Source organism: Mesocricetus auratus, unplaced genomic scaffold (genome assembly GCF_017639785.1).
Source record: "Mesocricetus auratus isolate SY011 unplaced genomic scaffold, BCM_Maur_2.0 Super-Scaffold_100018, whole genome shotgun sequence".
In the NCBI taxonomy this organism is placed as follows: Eukaryota; Metazoa; Chordata; class Mammalia; order Rodentia; family Cricetidae; genus Mesocricetus; species Mesocricetus auratus.
Window position 1 is genome coordinate 31,908,433 of NW_024429199.1, and position 24,671 is coordinate 31,933,103.

A 24,671-nucleotide genomic window follows, 5' to 3' on the forward strand; every position below is an offset into this window, starting at 1 on the left:
AGGCTGAGACAGGAGTACCAGCTCATGGCCAGTCTGGACAACCAGACCCTGTGGGATCCTGATTTTATTTATACTGGTTAGAGGTCTGTGGATGTTTGAGATGCATTACTGCCATAGTGCAGAAGCAACCTCAACAAAACAAACGCTGACAGGAAAACATACTTTTTTAAAGGAAAACACATAGTTTTCAAAATACACTTAAAATTAAATCTGGGAGAGAGCAATAATGCTTCTTTCTAAATTAAGTGACAAGATGTAATGGACATTCTAGTAACTTCCACAACTGTCATGGGAAGTTTTTAAGGAGTCTGGTTTATATTGAGTACAAATTCCTTTTCCCATCTAATACTGGTGCACTTTGAGGCCTGTGGTGCTGTTTAAAGGAAACACGACATTTCAGTCAACTAAAATAAAAGCTAGCTTCCTCTCACAGCTGTCCATTTACCATCAGGAAGAGAAACCTTTGCTTTCAAGTGATGTGCATGGCTTGTGTATATGTATTTATATAAAATATACTTAAGCTACATATTTAAGAATCATTTGCTATATTTTATAGAAATAAGAAACTAAACAGTATTTCCTATGCTTTAGTTAAGAAAAACATCCCTTTCCTTAGTTTCTTCTCATTCTTAAGTACACAAAGCTTCAAGACAAACTGACTCATTGCGTGTAGAGATGAATTTCACACCGTCTTTATGTCTTACGAACTGTACTGTTACCATTTTTTCTAGGATCTTTTGATGATGGAGCAAGTAAAAGACTTTGCTGCTAATGTGTATGAAGCTTTTAGTACTCCGCAACAACTGGAGAAGTGACTTTCTTCCTTCAAGAAGAGCTAGAATCCATCTACATTAAAATCATCTATGCCTAGAGTGACAATTTGCAACCAAATTTTGCCTAATAAAATATATTCTTAAGCGAAGTCTTATTTCATAATGAAGTAGATTCATTTGGCACCTTATTGTATTTTTAATTCATCAGCAGTCTACTTCATCAGGTGTATCTAACTGGTGCACAAATTACAACATCGGGATCATTCATGATCTGTGACAGCCTGGATAGCTGATCCAAAACCAAGTAGATAATTTTATATGTACATGTAATGGACTGCGGTGTCCTTTCATATATATAATGAGGGAAAATCTGCCTTGAAAAGTAGATCTAGGATGTGTGGACTATGAAGATTTAATGTTTAATCATGAAGTTTGCTGGACTCTGAAGTAAGTGAGAGCAAGCCGGATTCTCTCCAGTCATGTGATTTGTCTCACACACCTTGACAGAGGGCTTATCTTCTAGAAATCAGTGCATTTTAAAACCTCTGATCAGCTATTTTTTCCTTTGCTATTTTTACTTCAATATTTATTTGCAGCATTTTCTAAAGCTTTCTTAGCAACCCTCAGAAGTTGCATATAGATTTACAGGCTAATGTTATGCTCATGTTGTTTACTCATAATTATTAATTATAGAGTTTCATTCATTTGTGTATAAATAATTTTAATAACTTTGTATTGCTTTTGAGTACAACAAATAACTTGTTGCAATAAACTATTTTCATAAAATATAGTTTTGTTCAGTTAATACTTTTCAGCCACTCATTTGTTATTTAGTAATATTTTTGCTGTTCTTAAGAGAGCATGCTAGTTTTAAGTTTTAACTGGTATATAGTTGGTGCTTTCTTCTAACTTGTTTTTTTTCCAAAAAAAATGTAAATAAAAGTAAATTATTCCTTGTCTCTAGTGTATCTGTGGTTCTTCATTTAGAGGGGCATTAAGGTAGAACTGACTGAATCAAGTGTCAGCAATGGATTAGCTATATTCAATAATATTGTTTTCAGAACATAGGTTTATGTGCCTCCCACAGAATGCAATATAGCTAAGTAGGAGATGATAAAAAATGAATTATGCAGGGCTTTCTAAAGCTTAGCTGAGCTCCATAACAAAACAATCATGGATAAAGATGACAAAGGGGACACATTTTTAAAATTTGATAAGATATGCTAATTTTGTCATTTCTAACTGAGTAAGAAAGAAATTGCATTTTGGAATATTAGGAAATGTGTATGTGGAATGGGGAATGCATCTTTTCAAAATATACCCCAGATTTACATCAGGGAAACTGGGAGATTGTGCAGATATAGCCTTGTCAGAAGAAAATTATTCAGCATAAAATTATCACCCAGAATCGGCAATATCCTTAAGAGTCAAGACCACTGAAGAGGTGGCAAGGTTTAAAAGAAATGAAATACATAACTTATGTATTTAGAGTTAATTGGCATTACATATTTCTAATTTGCTTCTAATGGTGTCAGAACCCTCTTGTCTGAAAGTTTGGTTAACCTGGAAAGTGATTTAAAATGGGCTATCATAAATCCTTAGTCATTTTAACTTAAAATTCAAACACTCTTAATTAGCAAATATTTCCTATGGTATCTCATTGTACTTTTCAGGGTGCATCCACTGTGTCCCCAGTAGTAATTACTCAGATTCTGTCTTCTCTGCAAATCTCTTAAGTGTTCTCTATTGTCTTTTTGGTACAAATCATGCAAAATTCATATAGCTTTTATTGTATTTCCCCATCTTTAAGTACTATTTCACTTACATTGAACCAATAGTTTTTCTTTTTTATCTTTTTGTTTAAAGGCAACACTCTTTCATCTAGTCATTCCACTTAAGCTGTCAAGAAAACTGCAACTCTCTAGTCATTAGCTTACACAATCAAGATAATGAAATATGCCACCCGCATAATTCATTTGTATTAGTCTCCTAGGACTGCTGTAACAAATTACTGTTAATTGGATTACTTGAAACCTCAAATCTCTTTTCTCTCACTTGTGCTGTGAACTCTAACACCAAGGTGTCAGCATGCCTGTGATACTCTGAAGGCTCTAGGGAAAGTCCTTCTGTCCTTTGCTTGTCTCCTTCCCATTCTGGTGACGCCATCCCTTCCTTCCTTTGTAGAAATATAACCCTAATTCTGTGTCTGTGTCCTTTTCTAAGGTCTAAGGATAGTGTCCATCCCCCATCCGATAAGAGCTGCTTTCAAAGCGAAATTGCATTAATAAAGACTTTAATCACGTTGTAGATGTTCCAGATGGACGTATTCAGCCCATTGCAGCCACAGAACTAAACTTTGGGACACACACAACCCACGGGAATGGAAGTGGAGAGTGTGCCACTCACTGACAACCTTTGCTTATCCTAGACATCTTTCCGCAGGAAATGAGCGTCAGCGAGTTAGTGCATTGGCTAAATGGACATGAAGTTGCTCCTATTTATTCCCCCTTCAAGATAGAATAAATGCACTTGTTATTGCACATGTGTAAAACTTTGAAAGGCATTTTTTTCCACTTGGAAATAAGGCAACTTTTTATCTAGTAGTGTTTTAAACTTAATGAAAGAAAAGTGAGGTTTTTCCTAATTCGTAGCTGTTTGCGTACTCTGACCCTTTGTAGCCATAGTATTGCCTCTGTATGGCAACTCATAAGATAAATTCATATATTTAAAACGGTAAAGCCAACATCAGTCCCTATTTTACACAACCCAGTAATCTAGCTTTGTTTGCCTTCAATATTTAAACAGTAAATGTAAATTAAAAGCTACTGAAATTCAAACAAGACCACTTCATACTTCTTAGTAGCTCTAAGGAAAAGATTAGCTTTGGTTAAAGGACAAAAACCTGATGTAGCTAACTGAAGATCTGACTTTTAACTATCCTTATAATTCTTGTCTTTCATACCACAGATATTAATAATTTTAGTCACTTTGAATCCTTATAGTATATTTATAGAAACAAATATAGAAAGTTTCACATGTAAGAAAAACCGTGAATAAACTTGAATTTAGGCTCTCACACATTTTGTTATGCAGTCGAGTTATTAGCTGTACATCTTATCAGTCCCTCTGAATACTGAGATATTATTAACCTTCCTCATAGCTATGTGATGGCTAATTGTCATTGTCAACCAGACTGGAATTGCCAAAATGTGTCTTTGGTCATGAATGCTATAGTAAGAAGACTCACCCTGAAAGTCAGAGACAACCTTCATTGGACTAGAATCCCAGACTGAATAGAAGTGATAGAGTGCATGAAGAACAAGCATTCACCTTTCTGCTTCCTGACAATGTGGCCATCTGAGTGAAAGCCAAAGTTACATTTTAATTACTATGCCTACAAGATCCATGAAACAAAAATGCCTCTGACCTACAAGCCCCTTGTCCAAAGACAAATAGTTCCTGAAATGCTGGAGGTTATTGTTTATGGGAGATAACAAGCCATGTTTTCACTCACCTACACAAGTTTGGTTGACCCATCTGCAACTGGTGTGTTTGGTCACATGGGGGCAGGAGGTTCAGGGGCAGGAAATACATCAGGATGTACGCTTGCACCCTTCTTAAAGGGTGATTTTAGGAGATAAATTTAGTGGATGGTATTTTATGTCTCTACTTAAAGGATTTTTTTAAACGATGAATTTTCATACATAATATAACAAAAGATATGACCATTTAAAAATTGTTTTCCATTTGTTTTAGATGCTCTCTGTATGTAGTGCATGCTGGCCTTGGACATATGATCCAATGAACTCTTTAGTCAGTTTTTCCTTAAACTCATGTCAGAATCTCTATTTTTTTTTTTTTTTGCCTCATTCTCCATGGACATTGTGGCTGTTTGAACACAATGGCCACACAGGGGCTAAAATGCTTGAATACTTGATCCTATTTAGTAGAACTTTGGGAAGGATTAGAATGGGCCACCTTGTTGGGGGAGATGTCAGACTCTACCTTTGCCAGTGTCTCTGTGCCTCCTGCTTGTGGCTCAAGATCTCCATGTCATCCTTGCTCTGATGACATAGACTGTAATCCTCCACAACCACAACGCCAACTAAACTCTCTCCCACAAGTTGCCTTGGTCATGGTGTTTTTGACACAGCAATAGAAAAGCAAGACAAAGGTCTAAGGAGCCTTTTATGGTTTAGATGAGAAAAGTCCTCTATAGAATCAGGTATCTGAACACTTGGTGTTCAGTGGGTAGCACTATTTGGGGAGGGTTGAGTGATGTAGCCTGACTGAAGTATACCACTGGGGGGGTTGATAGTATAAAACAGTGGTTCTTAACCTGTGGGGTTACAGTGCCCTTAAAACTATTTACATCGTGATCCATAACAGTAGCAAAATTAGTTATGAAGCAGCAACAAAAAATAATTTTATGGCTGGAGGTTACCACACATGAAGGGTACTAAAGGGTCACAGCATTAGGAAGGTTGAGAACCACTGGTTTAGAGCCAGCCTCACCTTACCCAATTCACTTTCTGCCTCATGCTTGTGATGGAGGACGTGATCTCCAGCTGTCATGCCTGCCTGGTGCCAGGATGGCCTCTTAGCCCTCTGGCACTGTAAGCCAAAATAAACTCTTCCTTCTATGCATTGCTTTGGCCATGGTGTTTCATCACAGCAAAAGAAAGTAACTAATGACACCTTCCCAATTTTCAACCAGGTTTGCACCTTGAGTTTTAGCCCTTATTAAAAAATAACCCAGTCCTCCAGTCTCATTCTGTCTCCAAACTGGGAGAATAAATATTAAAATATACCAATGTTAAATGTCTACAGAAAATAGAAGTTTTATAATTAAGAGGGAAACCTTTATAATGAAAAGATAATTACTGGCCAGGAATGTTACACAGAGAGAAATCATGTCTCAAAAAACAAAACAAAAGAATAATTATTGAATTTATTGGAAACATACGCCCAATCAAATTCATTACATACTGCCTGTATTATATATGAGGATTCATTAACAGAGTGAGTGGGGAAGATCAAACACACCCTGGATGGCTACAACAACAGGAAGCTATTCTTCTCGCATTACTGAAGGCCAGAAGTCCAAGATATTCAGAGATTTGGTTTCTTCTGCACTCTTCTTTGGCGTGCAAATGGGTGCCTTCTTGCCATCACTTTTCATGGCTTTCACCTATGTTCCTACACCTTTGTTGTCTCTTTTCCTTGCAGGACACCAAATCCTATTTATTAGGGTTAGCCTTATGGTTCAGTTTAGTCTTAATTATCTCTTTAATAGTTGTTTCCAGTTACAGCCACAGTATAAGTATAGGACTTGGGAGAAACTTCAGTCTAAGCTCTCTAGACCGGATTGCCACCTGGGATTCATGGGTGAAATGAATTCAGCAAGAGGAGCGTTTGTAGGAAAGCACTGAAATGTTCAGACAGTAACATGAGCAACTTAGGAAAGAATTTAGGAAGAGAGGGAAAGGAGGCTACGTGGCCTAATGTCTTGCTTTTTCTTATCATTTTTACCCTGATTTCTTTAATGTCCCATTAAAAAAAAAGCCTGCCATGTCCTAGAGTTAGAGGTACCTGTGGCATATGTCACTCAGCTGCAAGTTAAGACACATTTGTTAGTGCAAGAGTCCATCCCCATTTACAGGGCATCTGATGAAAGCTTAGCTGTGGCAACGTCACGATGATCCCATTTGGCTTTGAAGAAGTCCAGGTCAGTCTCATCCCATGACCCAATAGTGTTACCTGTAATTGGAAATACAGACAATGTACAAATGTCCCCAAGTACATCACTGTGACATCCACTTTCTAAGGTCCATTTTTACCGTTAGCACTCGCATGCTGTTTACAGCTTACTCCTATTCCCACATTACCCTCAGGAGGTAAACAAACATGTATAGAGATTGGGAAAGGAGAATGGAGTACCAGAGTGGGGGAAAATCTTGAAGAGAGGATGAGAGAGAGGAAATAATTAGGAGCAATTTGCCCTGTTCAGGCCTGCCCAGTTCTTACGCAGTTTGAATAAATACTTCCTTATCCTGACCAGTCCCTACTGTCATATTTCCCAGTGACCTCCACTGACAGTAGCATATGAACTCAACCAATGATGCCTGGGATTGTTTTGCAGTCTTGGTTTTGTTCATACAAAGTGAATTCACATAAGTAGTTCTATACATACCCAAGGGTTATTTGAACGGTAATATTTTATCACGTGGATCAATACAAAATAAAACCCCTAAATTTTAATTGTATTAATTAATTAATGCCATGCAAGACAAGGATAAAAAGGATAACCGCTGCCACATCCAGGCTGAGTCTGAGCTGAGCTTTAAGTTTGGGTCTGAAATCTATCTTTCAGCCTGGTCAGCCTCCAGTGTTGGAAATAAAATGTGGGAAATCACATAACACTTTACTACAAAGAGGTTATCAGCTTCTGAAGAGCCCCAAGATAGATCACAGTTATGATAGAAGAATCATAACGTCTTCCTCAGATGTGTTCTTGGTGAGGTGTCTGGGGGAAGCGATGTTCTATGAAAAACTCATTTTCAATGAATGGAGTGAATGTAACTGTAAAGAATGATGCCTATTTTACATTATACATGGAGGTACTATATATAGTTTATGAATTCAGTTTTCTTAGAATTTCAAAAACTTGTGACTGAATAGCTGCCATTGTTGCACTGTCTAAGCTCATTTTAAAGTAACTTTTTCTTAGGCAGGAAAGAATCCCATGAAAGTTTCCCCTTGAAGTTAAAGTAAGTTATGTTCTCCCCAGCATGTTTTTGCTAGCAATTTAAAGGAATAGCCAAGATGAAAGTCTTTCTTACCTCTGTTTCCCCCAGACTACCTACAGGTTGTTCAAGAAACAGCTTTCTTGAGACAGGCCACTTAAGAAAAATAGCATAGACTATTTTTTTCTCAGGTTTAGATGTGTACCTGGTTAGAGAAAAACAAACAGCATAGTTAGCAAGTTATATCCCATGTTTCTCCTTATTCATGGATCACATCTGGAATTGTTTTACAGATATTTGACAATGTCACCACTAGTAATATAAAAAGTCCTATCCCTCCCAACCCACCTCATGGCATAAAAAAGTGCCTCCCTTTTCCAGCTCTCCAATATTAAAAAAGTTGTTTTTTGCTCTGTTTTGTGACAGGGTCTTTTATTTATTTATTTTTGGTTCTTCAAGACTTGTAGCCCTGGCTGTCCTGGAACTCACTCTATAGACCAGGCTAACGCTGAACTTAGAGATTCACCTGCCTCTGTCTCCCAAGTGCTGAAATTAAAGGTGTGTACCATCACAGCCCAGAGAGACAGGATCTTAATCTGTACTAAGACTGGCCTTGAACTCACCACGGTCATCTTGCCTCAGCCTCTTCAGTGCTGGCATTGCAGGCATGCTGCCACACCTGGCTAAAAGGAAGTTCTGGGGAGAGGGCTTCATGAGCGAATATCCCTATCCATACCGCTCACACAGAGGTGAAATCAGAGTGCAGGAAGAAGCTAAGTGGAGCTGATGGCTTTCCACCCGCTGACTAAGTCACAGGGATCTAGATGTACTGTGCTTATTACTAGGGATGCCAAACACAATCCATGCTTTTATGCGGCTTAGGCTAGAATGGAAATGGCAGGCTATTACAAAAATAACAAAGTGCAAGTTTTGAATCACAATATAAAAGAAAAGAAAACATAAAAATTGAAATAAAGGATGTCTTACTTAGGGTTTCTATTGCTATGAAGAGACACCATGACTATGGCAACTCTTATAAATGAAACATTTAATTGGGGCTGGGGCTGGCCTACAAGTTCAGAGGTTCAGTCCATTATCAATATGGCTACACGTGGTGGCCTGCAGGCAGACATGGTGCTGGAGAAGGAACATCTTGATCCACAGACAGCAGAATCAACAGTGGTAGTAGGCTTAGTTTGAGCAGAGGAAACCTCAAAGCCCACCCCCACAATAACACACTTCTTCCAACAAGGCCTCACCTACTCTTACAAGGCCACACCATGGGGGCCATTTTCTTTCAAACCATCACAACAGGACTTTTTATTTTTTTAAAGATTGGGACATCAGACAGCTTCTTTACCAAGAAACCCCCATTTAACCCGAGTCCCAGCATTAGTGAGAACAGTAAAAACGATAAGAGGAATTCACTCTAGACAAAGATACATTATATGTGTTCAACCCAATTCTCAACAAAGTATTTATAGAAATCTGTAAACAGTCCTTGGTAGTACTCAGACCTGTCCTTGGGGTTCTGACAGGACACGCCCTCAGCTGCAGCCACTAAGAGCACCACCTGTGCACATTCACTATGCTCCCTCTAAAAAGGGTCCTGCCCACCTCATCTCTCTCTTTCTCTCTCTCCCTCACTCTCCCTCTCTCTATTATTCTTTCTGCTTCTCTGCTCCCCTCTCTCTTCTGCTTCTCTTGTCTCCAGAGGCTGATTTCCCCCTTTTCCCAATCCCTTTCCCCTAATTAAAAAAAAAAAAAAAACACCTACACATGAGGTCTGTTACATGGCATCTTTTTTCTTTCATACAAAATAGTTGTAAGGCTAGAGATAGAGCATCAAACACAGTGTGTGACTTCATGTGCCCACATAACAGTGGAATAAACAAGAATGACCACATGAATGTATAAGAAGTACTGACTAAACATGAGAACACAGCCATGGATGTACAAGGCTTTAATCTCTGTCAGTTAGGGTTTCTATTGCTGTGTCAAAACTGTGACCAAAAAGTAGGTTGTCAAGGAAAGGGTTTGCTTGGCTTACACTTCCACATTGCTGTTTATCACTGAAGGAAGTCAGAACAGGAACTCAAACAGGGCAGGATCCTGGAAGCAGGAGCTGATGCGGAGGCCATAGAGGGATGCTGCTTATTGGCTTGCTTGGCCTGCTTTCTATAGAATCCAGGACCACCAGCTCAGGGATGGCACCGCCCACCACAGGCTGGGCCCTCCCACATCACTAAATGAGAAAATGCCTTACAGCTGGATCTCATGGAGGCATTTCCTCAACTGAGGCGCCTTCCTCTCTGATGACTCTAGCTTGTGTCAAGATGACACATAAAACCAGCATGCAGGCAGATCTCTTTCAGTTCCATGCTAAGCAGGACTACACACAGAAACAAAAACACACAGAAAGACAAGGCCTACGGTGTTAGAAAAGCAGGCTGCAGTGCAATACTGACCAGAATAGGTAGGGACAATGTCTCTGAGAAGGCAACCATAAAACCCAAAGATCAGGAAGCTCTGTCCAAGCATGTGGGAAAGCCTTCCAGGCTGAGAGACACGCACAAAGCCACAGAGCACAAGTGTGCTTGCCTTGCAGATAAAGCAGCAAGGGGCAGGGGGAGAGGGAGAGGCAGGCGGAGCAGACAGAACATGGACATGACTTCACCAGGCCAAGGAGACCTCTGCAAACCCTTACTCTTCCCTTGAGACTAGAAGCCTTGGAAGAATTTGGGTATGGAAATACTCTAAGCCAGGAATGACATCAACCTGGGTTACATCATGAAATGCTGACTAAATAAATAAACCGTAAATCAATAGTTTTCTCAGATTGCTCTCTAGAGACTATACAAAAAGGACCAGGGTAAAGGGCTCGGGGATATTTCAGTTGGGAAACTGCTTGTCTCACAAGAGTGAGGTCTTGAGTTTTAATCCCCAGAACCCACAGCAAAATCTGGACACAGTGATGCACGTGATCTCAACAGTGGCAAGATGAAGACCTGGAAACTCACAGGTCAGCTAGTCAGGGCTGTGGGGTGAAGTTTCAGGCCCATAAGAGAAGCTGGCTCAAGAGAAAAGTGTCTGAGGACTGATACCCACGGTTGTCCTCTGATGGACTCCCGCATGCTGTGCATATGTGTACATTGTAACCACAAGTACAAGCACATGCCCTAAACACCACCCCCGACAAAAGGAGTAATAGTAGAAAGGATAGGGCAGAAAGGGGAGGACTAGAAATGGGGCATGGAAACAGAAAACTGTGCAATATCCTTGCCTGGAGGATTTGGGATGTGAGGGAGAAAACAGAGGCTCGGCTTAAAGTCAAATGTGTGCTAATTTGACATTGTCCATATGTGACCACAGGTCTAGTCATACTTAGCAGTCCAGGGGCAGCCTCAGAATGTACAGCTGAGTTGAACCAAAGGCAATCTTCTACCAAATGAGTATAAGACAGGGAGGGAGAGGGAGGAAGGGACGGAGGGAGGGAGGGAAGGAGGGAGGGAGGAGGGAGAAGGAGGGTACATATGATGAATTAATTGGCACCCCGTGAATAGTTCCCCATTCTCTCCTCTCACTAGCTCCTGTATCTATGGTTTTGACTACTCTAGGTGTCTCAGAAATCATATTTTGTCTCTTTGTGACTTGGTTCTTTCACTTCACACAAACTCCTGAAAATTCATCTGCATTGTAGCATTTCCTTCCTTTCCAAAGCTGAATAATATACATATACCACAGTGTATATGCACACTCCTTTAGTTTAATCACCCATAAGTGGATTCCATTGCTCTCACATGTTAGTTTCTGGGAACATTCCTTTGTATATAAACTCAGAGATGGAAATGTGGGGTATGGAGTAATTCTGGTTTTAATGTTTGACAGACTGACACTGCCCATCACAGAAATGCAGAAGGGGTGATTTTGCGTCCTCACAACACTGTAGTGTATGGGAGTTCCAATCTCTCCAAGATCATCAGCTGTACTTTTAAAGATAGCAGCCATTCTAAACCGGGTGGTAGTGGTGCATGCCTTTCATACCAGCAGTTGAGAGGCAGAGGCAGACAGATCTTTGAGTTCAAGGCCAGCCTGGTCTATAGAGTGAGTTTCGGGATAGATAGGACTACATAGACAAACCCTGTCTCAAAGAACAAAAACAAACAAAATAGCTATTCTTAAGGATGTGAGGTGATTTCTGGTTATAGTTTCATTTACAGTTGACCTGAAGTTCCTTAATGGGACATTAAGCATCATTTCTGATGCTCAGCCACCATCGTACAAATTCTGCCACCACAGCTAGTGTCTCTGTACAGGCAGTAGGCACCTGTTACTGTACTACCTTCTCAGAAGGCTGCTTTGGCTAACGTTAACTTACTGTTTGTTTTGCCTTTGGGTATCTCTTGCTTGCTAATTTAATGGGATTTAATATGAGAAAAACTAAGAATTTACTAGTGACTAAATAATAGTCTGTTTTACATTAACCACTCAGTGTTCTTTACTTGTCTAAATGTCTTCCAATTTTGCAAGAGTCAATTTAGCTAGACACTGCCCACCACTAGGGGATATCTAGGTATTATTTAAGCAGAATTTGATAAGCATTATGTTCTAACTCTTATCCCTTCTCTTTGTATTTGAGTCAAGTTGGAACATGTATGGTACAGCAGCAACTCAGTCTCCTTTTACCTCTCTCTCTCTCTCTCTCTCCCTCTCTCTCTCCCTCTCTCTCTGTATATAGCTCAGATATTAAGCACTTTCCTCTATCAAAACAGTACTTGTTAATCAGGAAACTTACCATACACCTGGAGTGGCAGTGTCATTCTGAGATTTCCAAGGGTGTGTTTCATAAATAGCTTCCCCATTGACTTTGAGCCACGTTCCCATCTGCCTTAATCGCTCCTCAAAAATTACAGGGATGATGCCATCTAGTGTGGGACCAATATTCATTAGAAGATTTCCTCCACATGCGACTGTTTCCACAAGTTGCTAAAAGAAAAAAGAAAAAGAGAGCAAATACAGTTTGAAATAGAAAATATTCATCTCCCATGTGTCTATATATATTATCTGTGTATATATGTGCATGCATATATAAATAAATCACATAAATATTCACATCATAAAAAATATAAAGGATAATGCCTTCAGTTTGTGGCACTACACTATCCCAATCAATCATAAGAAAAAAATCCTTGTAACCACCTCATCGTTAAGAACATTCCAGAGTAATAGCCCCTATAATATATTCCACTATACCTTCACCAATTCTTCGATTGTGAGATAATCGTGGATTCCAGCTTCCCGCCTGTAGCCCCAAGAGAACTGATCTATTGTCATGCAGTTTTCCCATTTATGCGGCAAAAGATGTCCAGGATTATATCGGTCGCTGCAGGTATAGTAGCCACCATACTTGCAGATGGAACCAGCTCCCCAGCGATCATTGGTGACTACTGTGTTCCGAACTGGGCTGAAATGCAAAGTGAAGGCTTTTCTTCAGGGAAAAGCACTCTTGAAACAAAAGGAAATGTTACCCAACAGATCCTCTCCAAACCAGCTCCCTACAAAGGACCGTAACAGAAAACCTGCATTTCGAATGCCAAATAAATGTGTGATGATTGGAGGCTTGACTCTCACCTTCTAGTTTCTAGGCCTGAGGCAAATTCCTCAATTGAATGAATTCCTTCACTGTTGTTATAGTGCAGATAACTGCATATAGCTGGAATCCAGCGATGAGAACGTATGTGACAGCACTATATAGTACCTGAAGTTCCTATGCTGAATTAATACTCAAGACAAGTGCTTTTCCCCCCAAGACTAAATAACCTTGTACATCTTTCCTAGCCTTTTCCTTATAATCTGTGCCTACTATTGGAAAATCCCTGAAAACCTGAATGCTGACATCATGTGAAATATACTTCAAATTTCTCATCTCTGGTGGATCAAGTAGAGGGAACAGGACTCCGCTTACAGGGGCAGTTTTGACTTACATATTGAAGCGGATGGTCCTAATCATTCCTTGATTTTTAAATTGATTACAAAACCAGTTTGGTTGTGCTTGATTTGTTTACTCCTGATTAATTTTACTAAATCCTGACCAAGCTAGTAAGTATTGTCTATAATATGTCTTCCCCCCACCACAAATGAGCACAAAACCACAGAAACGTAAAGGCTTATCTATATACTTGAGGGGTGTCTGAGGCAAGTAGAGACGTGTGAGTGTACAGACCTTTCATTATACAGCCAGGCTAAGAAACCTGTGCTGTTCCAGTAGCCATACGGTGCGCCCCCATCTCCATCTGACCACAGAATGTCCGGCTGGTACTTGTTCACTAAATCGTAGAGCTCAGGCAGCGCCTTAGAAATGGGAAATTGCCGCGTCTGGAATGAACTGGATTCATCCTCCAGGAAGAGTGGGTGGAACCATTCAAAAAGGGAATAGTACAGTCCAAAGCGCAAGTCAGTGTTTTTCCTGATGGCCACCTCAAGCTCCTTGACAATGTCTCTCTTCGGCCCCTCATCAACTGCATTCCAGTTCCAGGAATGGTCGGACCCCCACAAGGTAAAACCTGGAAAATGACAGTGGGAAACCCCTGGAAGCATTATTGCCTTGATAATAACCATTGTCATTATTATCACCTTGACCTTGCTAGATTTCAACCCATGAAACAAATCAAATGGAACGCACAATTCAAGGGTTCTCCGAATAACCCGTCCTTGGCACACTTTTCAGTCTGTCTTGTACTCATCTAAACAAACAGATGAGAATGTAAATAGCGTGGGACTGGTGTTTTCAAAGCAATTGTCAGGAAGCATTGTAAGAGCCGTACAGTCCATCTCCAGTTACAGATCTGAGGTTCTCGGGGAAAGGCACGGTGTCATGATGTCTGCAGTGGCTTTTGGCCACACCCCCCAGCCAACTGTCAACACAGCAAGCAATGCGAAACATATAACCAGTAATAGTGGATAGTCTCTAAGAGAGGGACACCTTCCAAATCATCACCCTGAGCCACTATCTCCCCTATTTGGAGTGAAGCCTCAACATGTATCTTCTGCAGGATTTGTGTGCATCTTCTGAACCAACGGGGAAGCTCTGTTGCTTGGGCAGCTTTCATCACAGTGCGATTCTCAGAGTACCAGTGAGGACAGGAAGCAAACCTCTGTTGCTTGATAATTACTTTAAGCGGAGAGGGAGAAGATATGCTACTTCCAGTAGTTCTGTGCTTCTTACCTCCCTCATCTTACTCTAAAGCCATAAACTTGGTTATATATTTTTTTTTCTTTCTTTTTTTTTTTTTTTTTGGTTTCTCGAGACAGGGTTTCTCTGTATTGTTTTGGAGGCTGTCCTGGAACTCACTCTGTAGACCAGACTGGTCTCGAACTCAAAAGAGATCCACCTGCCTCTGCCTCCCGAGTGCTGGGATTAAAGGCATGCGCCACCAACACCCGGCCTTGGTTATATTTTTTTTAAAGTACTCCAAAATGACTATTCTACTAACTAAAAGGGTATGAAAAATAACACACAGTGTTACACTTTGGAATAGTTCCCATCTCAACAGGAATTGGCATTTTATGTAAAACGTTAGACGAGATAGATTAACTGATATGCTGAAGAAATAGAAAATCCTCAGAAATTTAGACCCACGCTGTAGGCCCTTAAGAACTTTGTTACTGTTTCATTAAAGTCTTTGTTTGCTTGTCTGGTTTTGTTTTTTGAGGCAGGGTTTCTCTGTGCAACAACACTGCCTGTCCTGGAACTCACTCTGTAGACCAGGCTGGCCTGGAACTCACAGAGATCCGCCTGTTTCAGTTCTGCCTCCCACAGATAGATACTCGCAAGACACCCTTGCCATTCACTTCACTATGGTGCTAGCACAAGCCTGACAAATGGCTCCATCTTCAATTCATTGTAAGAGGGTCTCAAATACTTTGCCCTTTCTCTGAGGATGTCTGCCGGAAGCTTGAAGGCAGTGTCAATATTTAAGGTCTGCCTTAAAACTTTCAGTCCAACAGGCAGTACAAAGGCCACAAGGCTCTTCATCTCAGGACATCACCCCAAGCACACAGTGACCTTCTCCTAGCTGAAGCCGGCAGCACATTTTCTGTTAGCTGTTTGGCAACACAGGTCCTTGAACTCAAACGCATACCGTCTGCATCCTGTCCTCATAGTCTAAGGCAGTGGTTCTCAACCCATGGGTCGTGACCCCTTTGGGGAGTAGAAGGACCCTTTCACGGGGTCACCTAAGACCATCAGAAAACACAGATACTTACGTTATGAGTCATCACATTGGCAAAATTACAGTTAAGGAGTAGCAAGGAAAATAATTGTATGGTTTAGGGTTGCCACAACATGAAGAACTGTATTAAAGAGTCAGCATCGCGCCGGGTGTTGGTGGCACACAGACGCCTTTAATCCCAGCACTCGGGAAGTGGATCTCTGTGAGTTCGAGGTCAGCCTGGTCTACAAAGTGAGTTCCAGGACAGCCAGAGTTACGCATAGAAACCCCGTCTCAAAAGAAAACAAAACAAGAGAGCAGGAAGGGAAGTGCGACTCTAGTTGTAGACTTAGACTGGCTGCACTTATTCTCTTCACACGCTCTTAATAAACCCGGTTACTTATTTAAATGGTTGACTGTGCAAACACTGTAAAACTGTGCCCGTCTCTCCTCTCATTCTGTGGTACGAGCTGTCTGGGTCCATAATGCTTTCCAACCGAAATGACCTTTAAAGTGTAAGCAAATGCCAATATCCACCTCAGGCCATTCTCAGAGAAGCCTGTTTCATAGGATTATGTTGCTTTAATGTCTCCACCCAAAAGAATGACCTTACATTCCTGAACCTTTGGCGGCATATATTGTATGTGCCACGCTTACCTTCGTGATGTTTGGAAGTTAAGACAACGTATTTGGCACCAGAGGCCTGGAGAATATCTGCCCACTGGTTAGCATTAAAATACTTGGCTGTAAATAGCACTCCAAAATCTTCATATTTAAAACCAGGAGGGTAGTTATTGTTCATAAAGTCCACAAACTTGGGTCTCTTTTCCTTTTGCCAGTACCACCTATGGGAGGGAAAGAAAGAGCACACGGATGACACAGACATAAATGCCTGGGCCCACCCTGTGTCTACACACGCACGAGTGCACGTGCATACACACACACACACACACACACACACACACACAAGCGCACACACACACACACAAGCACGCGCACACACACACACACACACGTGTGTGCTCGCAGATTATTGATGGATTCTCTGTCATCTCTCTATCAGCGCAACTTGGCATTAAGGGCAGCTTATGCAAACCAATACTCTCTCCTTGTACTCCATCTTGTCCCTCCTGAGGTCCTCTGTTCATCCAGCCACTGCACCAATTCTTCACTTAAGTCATGGCATCATCTTTGCTTTTACGAATTAGCTCCCTATGGAACTTAAGTGGCTAAGATTTCAAGACAACAGGCCTAAAACATAACATGCACCGGTCATATTCATTAACAAAAAACCCTTTGGGTAGATGGGGGAAACAGTTCCACAGACTGAGCAAGTGAACAGCATTGCCTCTTCGGTGGGATGACAGCTTTGTGTGGCTGAGACTACACTGAAAGACCTCACAGCCCGCAAGCAGCATGTCCTGTGCTGAACCAAAGCCACACACATACTTCATGGCAGATTCTGGGATTTCCTTCTTTGTTGTTATTGTTTTTCAAGACAGAGTTTCTCTGCATAGCCCTGATTGTCCTGGAGTTCGTTTTGTAGACCAGGCTGGCCTCAAACTCAGAGATCTGCCTGCTTCTGCCTCCCAACAGCTGGGACTAAAGTCTTGCGCCACCTGGTGGTTCTGGGAATTCCTAAGGAAGAGAGAAACTGGCTTTCTGGTTGGGAAGTTAAAAGAGTGAATGAGTTTATGATGCCTGTCTGCAAACATCATGTGACTTTGAAGGTAAGGTGAAATCACGTGCCTCTATTATTAACCCTTTATTTGCTTTGTGATTTTTGCTGCTTTAGCAAGCAAGGATCTTAATTTCATACCTGATCCATGAAGCACTTGTTTTAAGAGATTATATGTATTTTATTTTATGTACTTATTTTAAAAGATGTGCACCTGTGGGAGGAGTCCAGAAGCATGGGAGTCCCCTGGGACCAGAGTTACAGGTGCTTGTGAGCCAAACTCGGGTCCTCTACAAGAGAAGTATGTGCCTTTAACCGCTGAGCAACCTCTCCATGCCCTTTGAAGCACATTTTTTTTTTAATTCTGGGACTGGCACTCCCCTCTGCACACAGGCATTGCCCTTGAGCTACACCCTATAGCCAGGCTCCCCTACAGTGTACCCAGGAACTCAGGGAAGCACATATATTCAGTGTTGATGCAAACGAGACACTCAGTCAAGAAACTATGTATTCAACACTTGAATTGCAAACCGATCCACGGCTACGACAGCGACAAGCAGGCGGCACTCATGCCAGGTGGGCTGGCTACTGACTGCCATTTCTTGGGAGGCACAAAGCCCAGTGTGTGTGTTGGGTTAGGGAGGGCTATGCACTTACCAGAACCATTCACTACCGAAACTGGGCACGGAGAACACTCCCCAGTGGATGAAGATGCCGAACTTGGCTTGGTCGAACCAGGAGGGCAGCGGGCGGCGGTCCAGAGACTCCCACGTGGGGTCGTAGCGCGGGGGGCTCGTGGCCCCGCATCGAGGCAGGAGCGGTAGCAGTTGCAGCAGCAGCAGCAGCAGGAGCTCCAGGCGCATGCGCACCAGTCCGGGGACCTCTGGGAGCTGCATGGCCTCAGGACAGTCCCTGACTTTCTTTACCAGCTCCCAAGACTGGCCTTCTGTCTTCTGCCAAGTGCGCTCCGCCGCTGTCACCTGACCAAGGCCAGATTGGTCAGATGACTGACTGCCGCGGTCCCCGGGCGTTGGGTGTGGTTGGGTCTGGTGAATTCAGATTGCCTAAAGACCCTAAGGAGGTTGCGTCACTCAGGTGCACAACCGAGGAAGTCGGTTTCCAGCCAGCCACGACATTTTACCAGCCCTGGTTCTGTTTCCCAGGCAGACCGGATCTGCTTTGCCAAGACTCCGGGTTTGTCTGCTGTGAGACAAAAACCCGAGGGTGATCTTTGACCAAGGCCTCTGACCTCCCTCTCGCGGGACTCAGAAACCTTTCAAGAAGTCAGCGCGACCTCCTCCTGGTCCTGGTGGCTGCCTGTGTCAGAGTTGCGTACCCTACCGTGGCAGGAACCCCGGGAGCTGCCGCTCCCGATCCAGAACTTTTGAAGCAGACCCTGGGGCTCTGAATCTGCCTCTGCCAATCTCGAATTCGCAAATGAAAACCTAAGTTTTGAGTTCAGTCGCTCTGGATTGGGGTCCAAGAATGGGTATTTCTACCGGGGCTCTTGGAATTTCTGGTTGTGATGGTTGGTGGAACAAACTTTTCTTAGAAACTACATTAGGAAACAAGGCCATCCGAGTAGACTGAATGTTTAAGAAATTTGCATACAAGGAGCTGCTGTGGACCTGTTTGGTTTTGCTGAGTGCTTGTCTAGCATGTAGGAAGCCCTGGGTTCTAACCCTTACACCTAATGAAACTGGGAGACAGGAGGATCGGGGTCCAAGGCCGACTTTGACTCTATAGACCCTGTCTCAAAAATGAGGAAAGAGGCCAGGCACGGTGGTCACCCACGTCTTTAATCCCAGCACTCGCACTCGGGAGGCAGAGGCAGGTGGATAGTTGTGAGTTTAAGGCCAATCTGGTCTACAGAGCGTGTTCCGGGACAGGCTCCAAAGCTACACAAAGAAACCCTGTCTCGGGAAAACAAAAACAAAAACAATGAGGAAAGATGCAAGGGAGATTGGAGGGGGAGGATAAATGTATGTCCTAGGTGATGTGTGAGAGAGAGAGAGAGAGAGAGAGAGAGAGAGAGAGAGACAGAGACAGAGACAGAGAGACAGAGAGACAGAGAGACAGAGAGACAGAGAGACAGAGAGACAGAGAGACAGAGAGAGAGAGACTGCATGTAGACTGGAAGAAAGGAGCCAGACACCTAGAATAGAATAATCTTTAAAGCACATCTTCAGGAACTCAAGGTTTTTAAAAAGCTCTGACCTAAAGCCAGAATCCCCACTGCTGCTTTGGCAAAATCCCTATCCTATGTGGCCTACTTCTAATGTCACCTCTTCCAGGATGCTTCCTGCCGTCTCTCATATAGCATCCTATTCCTCCTGTGTGCCCCGCTCCCCACACACACCTTATCCTAACCACTAACACAGGAATCCACTATTGGTTCTGGAGCTGGATGGCTAAAGATCATACCCTTCTTAGGCAGTGAACTCCTGAAGGACATCCACAGTAGCTTGTTTGGTGGCGTGCCTTTATGAGCCGCAGAGTCTGGCATTGAGCAACACTTGCAGTGTGCTTTCTGGAGCCCGTCGTTGAACTGGAGTTCTCCTTACTGAGCGAAGGAGGAAGTGACACTAAGTAGCTGTTGCTTGCAGTTCCCTCTTCTGCACAACTGGGAGCAACAGATGTCACTGTCTCCACAAGCGTGGGGACACTGCTCCTCTCCATGCAATGCAGATGGTTCGCCGGGACCCCAGCTCAGCCATAAGGTACCTGACAAGAGCAGCTTAGAGAGCTTAGAGAAGGAAAGGCTTACTTCGACCTAAAGTGTCCATGTGGAAGTGAAGGCATGGTGGCAGGGTGAGGCAGCCGGTGGCATGTCACCCACCCTCAGCAAGTGGGCAGCAATGAAGGCTGATACTCAGCTCTCTCCCTTTTCTTTTTCTCCCAGACCTTAACCTATGGTATGGTCTCACCTACAATTACCACAGGTCCCCCACTGTGGTGCTTTGAATGAGAATAGGCCCCATAGGCTCATATATTTGCATGGTTGGGCCATGGTTGGTGAAACTGTTTGGGAAGGATTAGGAGGCATGGCCTTGTTGGAGGAGGTGTGTCCCTAGGCATGGGCTCTGGCCCTGCCATTCCTAGTTAGCTTTCTCTTTCTCTGCCTCATGCTTGAGAATCAGATGTAAGCTCTCAGATACTGCTCCAGTGCTCCGCCTGTATGCCTGCCTGCTGCCATACTTCCCACCATGGTGGTCACTGTCTCAGTTGGGGTTATTATTAATATGATGAAACAGCATGACCAAAAAAAGCAAGTTGGAAGGAAAGAGTTGATTTGGCTTATACTTGCATATCACTGTTCCACATCAAAGGAAGTCAGTACAGGAACTCAAACAGTGCAGCAATCTGGAGGCAGGAGCTGATGCAGAGGCCGTGGAGGAGTCCTGCTTACTGGCTTGCTCAACCTGTTTTCTTTTAAAACCCAGAACCACCAGCCCAGGGATGGCTCCACTCACAATGTTCTGGGCTCTCCCCCCTCAATCACTAAGAAAATGCCTTACAGGCTTGCCTGAAACCCAATCTTAATTGAGATTTTTCTCCTCTCAGATGACTTTAGCTCATGTCAAGTTGACCTAAAACTATTCAGCACAGTTATGGAACCCACCTTATATGCTTTCTTTTATAAGCTGCCTAGGTCATCATGTTTTATCATGTCAACAGAAAAGTAACTAAGACACCCACCTCTATGGAAGATGATTCACAATGTGCTCTGAGATCTGCCTCCTACGTGAGTCTAGAGTCTATCAAGTTGAAACTCAGTATTAACCACCACAACTGGACTCAAGGAATCTGGTGTGCTATGAACTATCACTGGCCCCAGTTTCATTCAAAAGCAATGACAACTGGTAGAACCTAGTCTTGAAACCCTGTCTTAGTCGTATTGCTGTGAAGAGACATCATGACCACAGCAACTCTTCTAAAGGAAAAGTGTTTAATTGGGGCTAGCCTACAGTTCAGAGGTTTAGTCCATTGTCATCATGGCAGGAAGCATGGTGGCATGCAGGCAGACATGGTGCCGGAGAGGTAACTGAGAGTTCTACATTAAGATGGGGCAGACAACAGAACTGGCTTGAGCTTTTGAAACCTCAAAGCTCACCCCTATTGACACACTTCTTCCAACAAGGCCACACCGCCAATAATGCCACTTGCTATGTGTCTGTGGTGGCCATTTTCACTGAAACCACTACAAACCCTAAAACAATCTAATCTCACAGTGGCTGCTCATCCCCAAGGCTCACTCAAACAATACAACAGATTTCCTGACCACTGCATGCATCCTATTTTTTTCCTAAGCAAAAGTCTGCTCAGTGAGTTCAAAATACCCTTCAATTTTGTGCCATGGGCTGGGGGAGGTCTCATAGATTTTATTGTGGAGACAACACAGTTCTGGGGCACAAGATGAACCCCCGTAGCAAAATATTTCATCTTCTAATAATCATTTTGGCAGATATAAATTTCTTATATTCCAACATAGTATTTCAGTTTAAGACTGACCATCAGATCTGAGTTCCTGAAATGCCATTTTAGGTCATATCATTTCATGTGAATGCAAAGAAATATTGTAAAATTATAGTCTTCGGGAAATGCTAAGAACACTGCAGCCCTTAACTCCATTTGAAGATGCAGGGAAGCCCTAGACTAGCAAGTTGAGCTTCTAGCCTAAGATCATATGGAACACCAAATAGTATTGGAAATGAAAAAGAAGAAAAACCTGCTGGGGGAGGGGTGCTAAATGAAAAAGAAAATCTGTGAGATGTTTAGAACATGGGCCCTGATAGAGAGGCCTACCTGCAGCAGAGACTCCATGCCATCTGTCGAAGGCTAATGCTTTGCCAAGCTAGTCTTTTTACTTAGAGCCTCTGCTCCCTGAACAGTAGAGTCACAGTACACAAGAGTTTCCCATCTGCACTTTCAGATGCCAAAAAGGATGAAGAAATCTGAAAACACCAGATTCTCCAGATATGGACAGCTCATTAAAAAAATCTTTGGGGAGCCTTGGACCTTAGAGGGGAGCACAGCTAAAGAGTCCTGATATGACCTTGTTTGACCGATGTCACCTTGAGGTGCCAGATGAATTAAGAATGAGGTCTTTGTCCCTGTATCAACAGATGGGTCACTCGGGGCAGCAGTAAGTGTTGACAAGTGTGGGTGAGTAGGAGAGGTTGGAGGTGGGGGAGGACGGGGAGTTCCCGATAAGTCTTCGTTGCTGCCAAGAGGAAGCAGTCCTGATATTGCCATCCTTGGGGATGTCACCAGCTACCGAGGGTGAAGCTGACATTAGGGCAAAGCCCTGGTGGATCCACTCTGGATTTGCGTGTGCGAGCTGGATGGCAGCCACCAACCAGTATCAGCACTTCCCAGAACTGCTCTGAAGTGGACGGTGGAAGCAACCAGAAATCAGGGAGGAGAAGATCATATTCAAGAGTCCTAAGGCTCATGAACAAAGACAAAAAAAAAGGTATAGAAGAAAAGCAGTGTGAGGCATTTAAGGGACAGTAGGACAGACAAGGCTGAAACCTGAGGCTAGAGTAGGTGTTCATGGTGTGAGAGCCTCGCATATACAGCATGGGGGCTTGCATATACTCTGAGGGGGGCTTGCCAGGGAGAATGTGGTAGATGCAGGGACCGGGCATGCTGGAAAGAGTAAGTGGGTAAGAACGAGACTGAGTGAGAAGAGACCTCCCTGAGGCACACAGCTGACTGCTGGGGAGGGTGGACTAGACACAGATTTTTCTAGTGCTCAGATGTCCTTTTCAGTGATCAGGCTGAGCATAAAGCATGGCCAAGATGACAGTCATGTGACATCATATGGGGAATTTCTGTCCTTCTCTAGAAAAAAATCAGAGAGGACTGAATTAGAGGGCAGATTAAGAATTACTGGGCATTTGCCCGCTACTACCTCTTTCAATAACAACAACAAAAAAATTAAAAATGTTGGAGTGGGAAGGTTGTAGCTCAATTGGTTGTCTGGACTAGCTTGCACAACGTCCTGGGTTCAGTCTTCAGCACCACATTTGGTGGTTCTACTTGTAATCCAGCCCTTGGGAGGTGAAGACAGAAGGAGCAGAAGTTCAAGGTCATTCTCAGGTGACTAGTGAATTTGAGGCTGGCTAACCTGGGCTACACAGGAAATGTGAACACACACACACATACACACACACACGCATACACACACAGACTACACTGACAGGTAAATATAGTAATATTATGTGTTAAAATACTCTGTTTGGCATAAAAGTTCTTTTTGTTTCTATTCTAATTTTAGAATGAATCAAACTACTTCTGTAGGTCTCTACAAGTCATACAGGCATGGAGCCTTTTGTACCTAATCGATAAGACAGTCCTGAACGACTAAGAGTCACAAAATAATAAGTTCTAAAAATATGCTGAGATTAAATTAAATATTTATATTAATGTGAGGCAGGTTAAGTGCATTCAGATGCCAGCAGTGGATGCAATGGTCATAAGAAGGACATAATTCCAGAGAGAGGTGGTGTTTACAATGCAGGCTGGCACGTGCTATTTTTGCTTGAAACATGGTAGTCACTATTCCATTTTTTCATTAAATCCCCATAGGATACCTCAAGGTCTATAAAGTATCCCAAAAGATACTTGAACAAAAGCATTTACTGGACCATAAAGATAGTCAGTGGCCAAGAGCGGTTATTACTCCTGTGGAAGGCTCGTGTTTCGTTTTTAGCACCCACATGGAAGCTCAGATCCATCTGTAATTCTTTTCCAGGGTGATCCAATGCTCTTTTCTTGTCTTCAGAGGCACAGATAGCATGTACATCATGTACATACAGACATACAGGCAAACATTCACACATATAACAAAATCATTATTGGGGTAGAGATCAGTGGTCAAAGATCAGTTTTCAGGAGTCAGTTCTCTTCTTCTGCCTTGTGGGTTCCAGGGATCCAAAAGAGGTCATCAGCCTCCATGACAAAGCACATTTACTAGCTAAGCCACACTGCTCTCAAAGGATAGTTTTATTATCCTTGGCCTACACACAGGATAGGAGCACATAGACTTAAGTCCTCACCAAATAGCCCAGGGCCTGTGTTGTAATCATCTTGTTACATAGAAAAAAGCTATGTAAACTCTTGTTGTGTGAATGAAACCATGAATTCATTCACTAATCCAATTAACCATTATTTTTTTATTTTGATAGGTCGAAATACATATTTTATTTTGATAGGTCAAGATAGCTTTTACTTTGTTCAAGACACTAAGACAGGAAAA

At 42.6% G+C, this 24,671-nt stretch overlaps 2 protein-coding genes across 2 annotated transcripts in view; one reads left to right on the plus strand and one right to left on the minus strand.

Moving 5' to 3' along the window:
• Positions 1-1,730, plus strand: part of Pex3 (peroxisomal biogenesis factor 3) — a 28,350-nt gene extending 26,620 nt beyond the window's left edge. Inside the window, exon 12 of the mRNA XM_005065860.4 lies at positions 732-1,730. Coding sequence (XP_005065917.1) covers positions 732-815 — 84 coding nt within the window. The 3' untranslated portion in view covers positions 816-1,730. The remainder of the gene's footprint in view (positions 1-731) is intronic.
• Positions 1,731-5,710: 3,980 nt separating this feature from the next.
• Positions 5,711-18,610, minus strand: Fuca2 (alpha-L-fucosidase 2). Its single transcript, XM_005065861.4, has 7 exons — positions 18,065-18,610; positions 16,387-16,574; positions 13,743-14,082; positions 12,773-12,983; positions 12,315-12,505; positions 7,616-7,724; positions 5,711-6,533 (listed from the first exon to the last, which is right to left on the minus strand). The coding sequence occupies exons 1-7, from the start codon at positions 18,301-18,303 to the stop codon at positions 6,393-6,395; spliced, it is 1,419 nt and encodes a 472-aa protein (XP_005065918.1). The 5' UTR covers positions 18,304-18,610; the 3' UTR covers positions 5,711-6,392.
• Between the last annotated feature and the right edge of the window lie 6,061 nt (positions 18,611-24,671).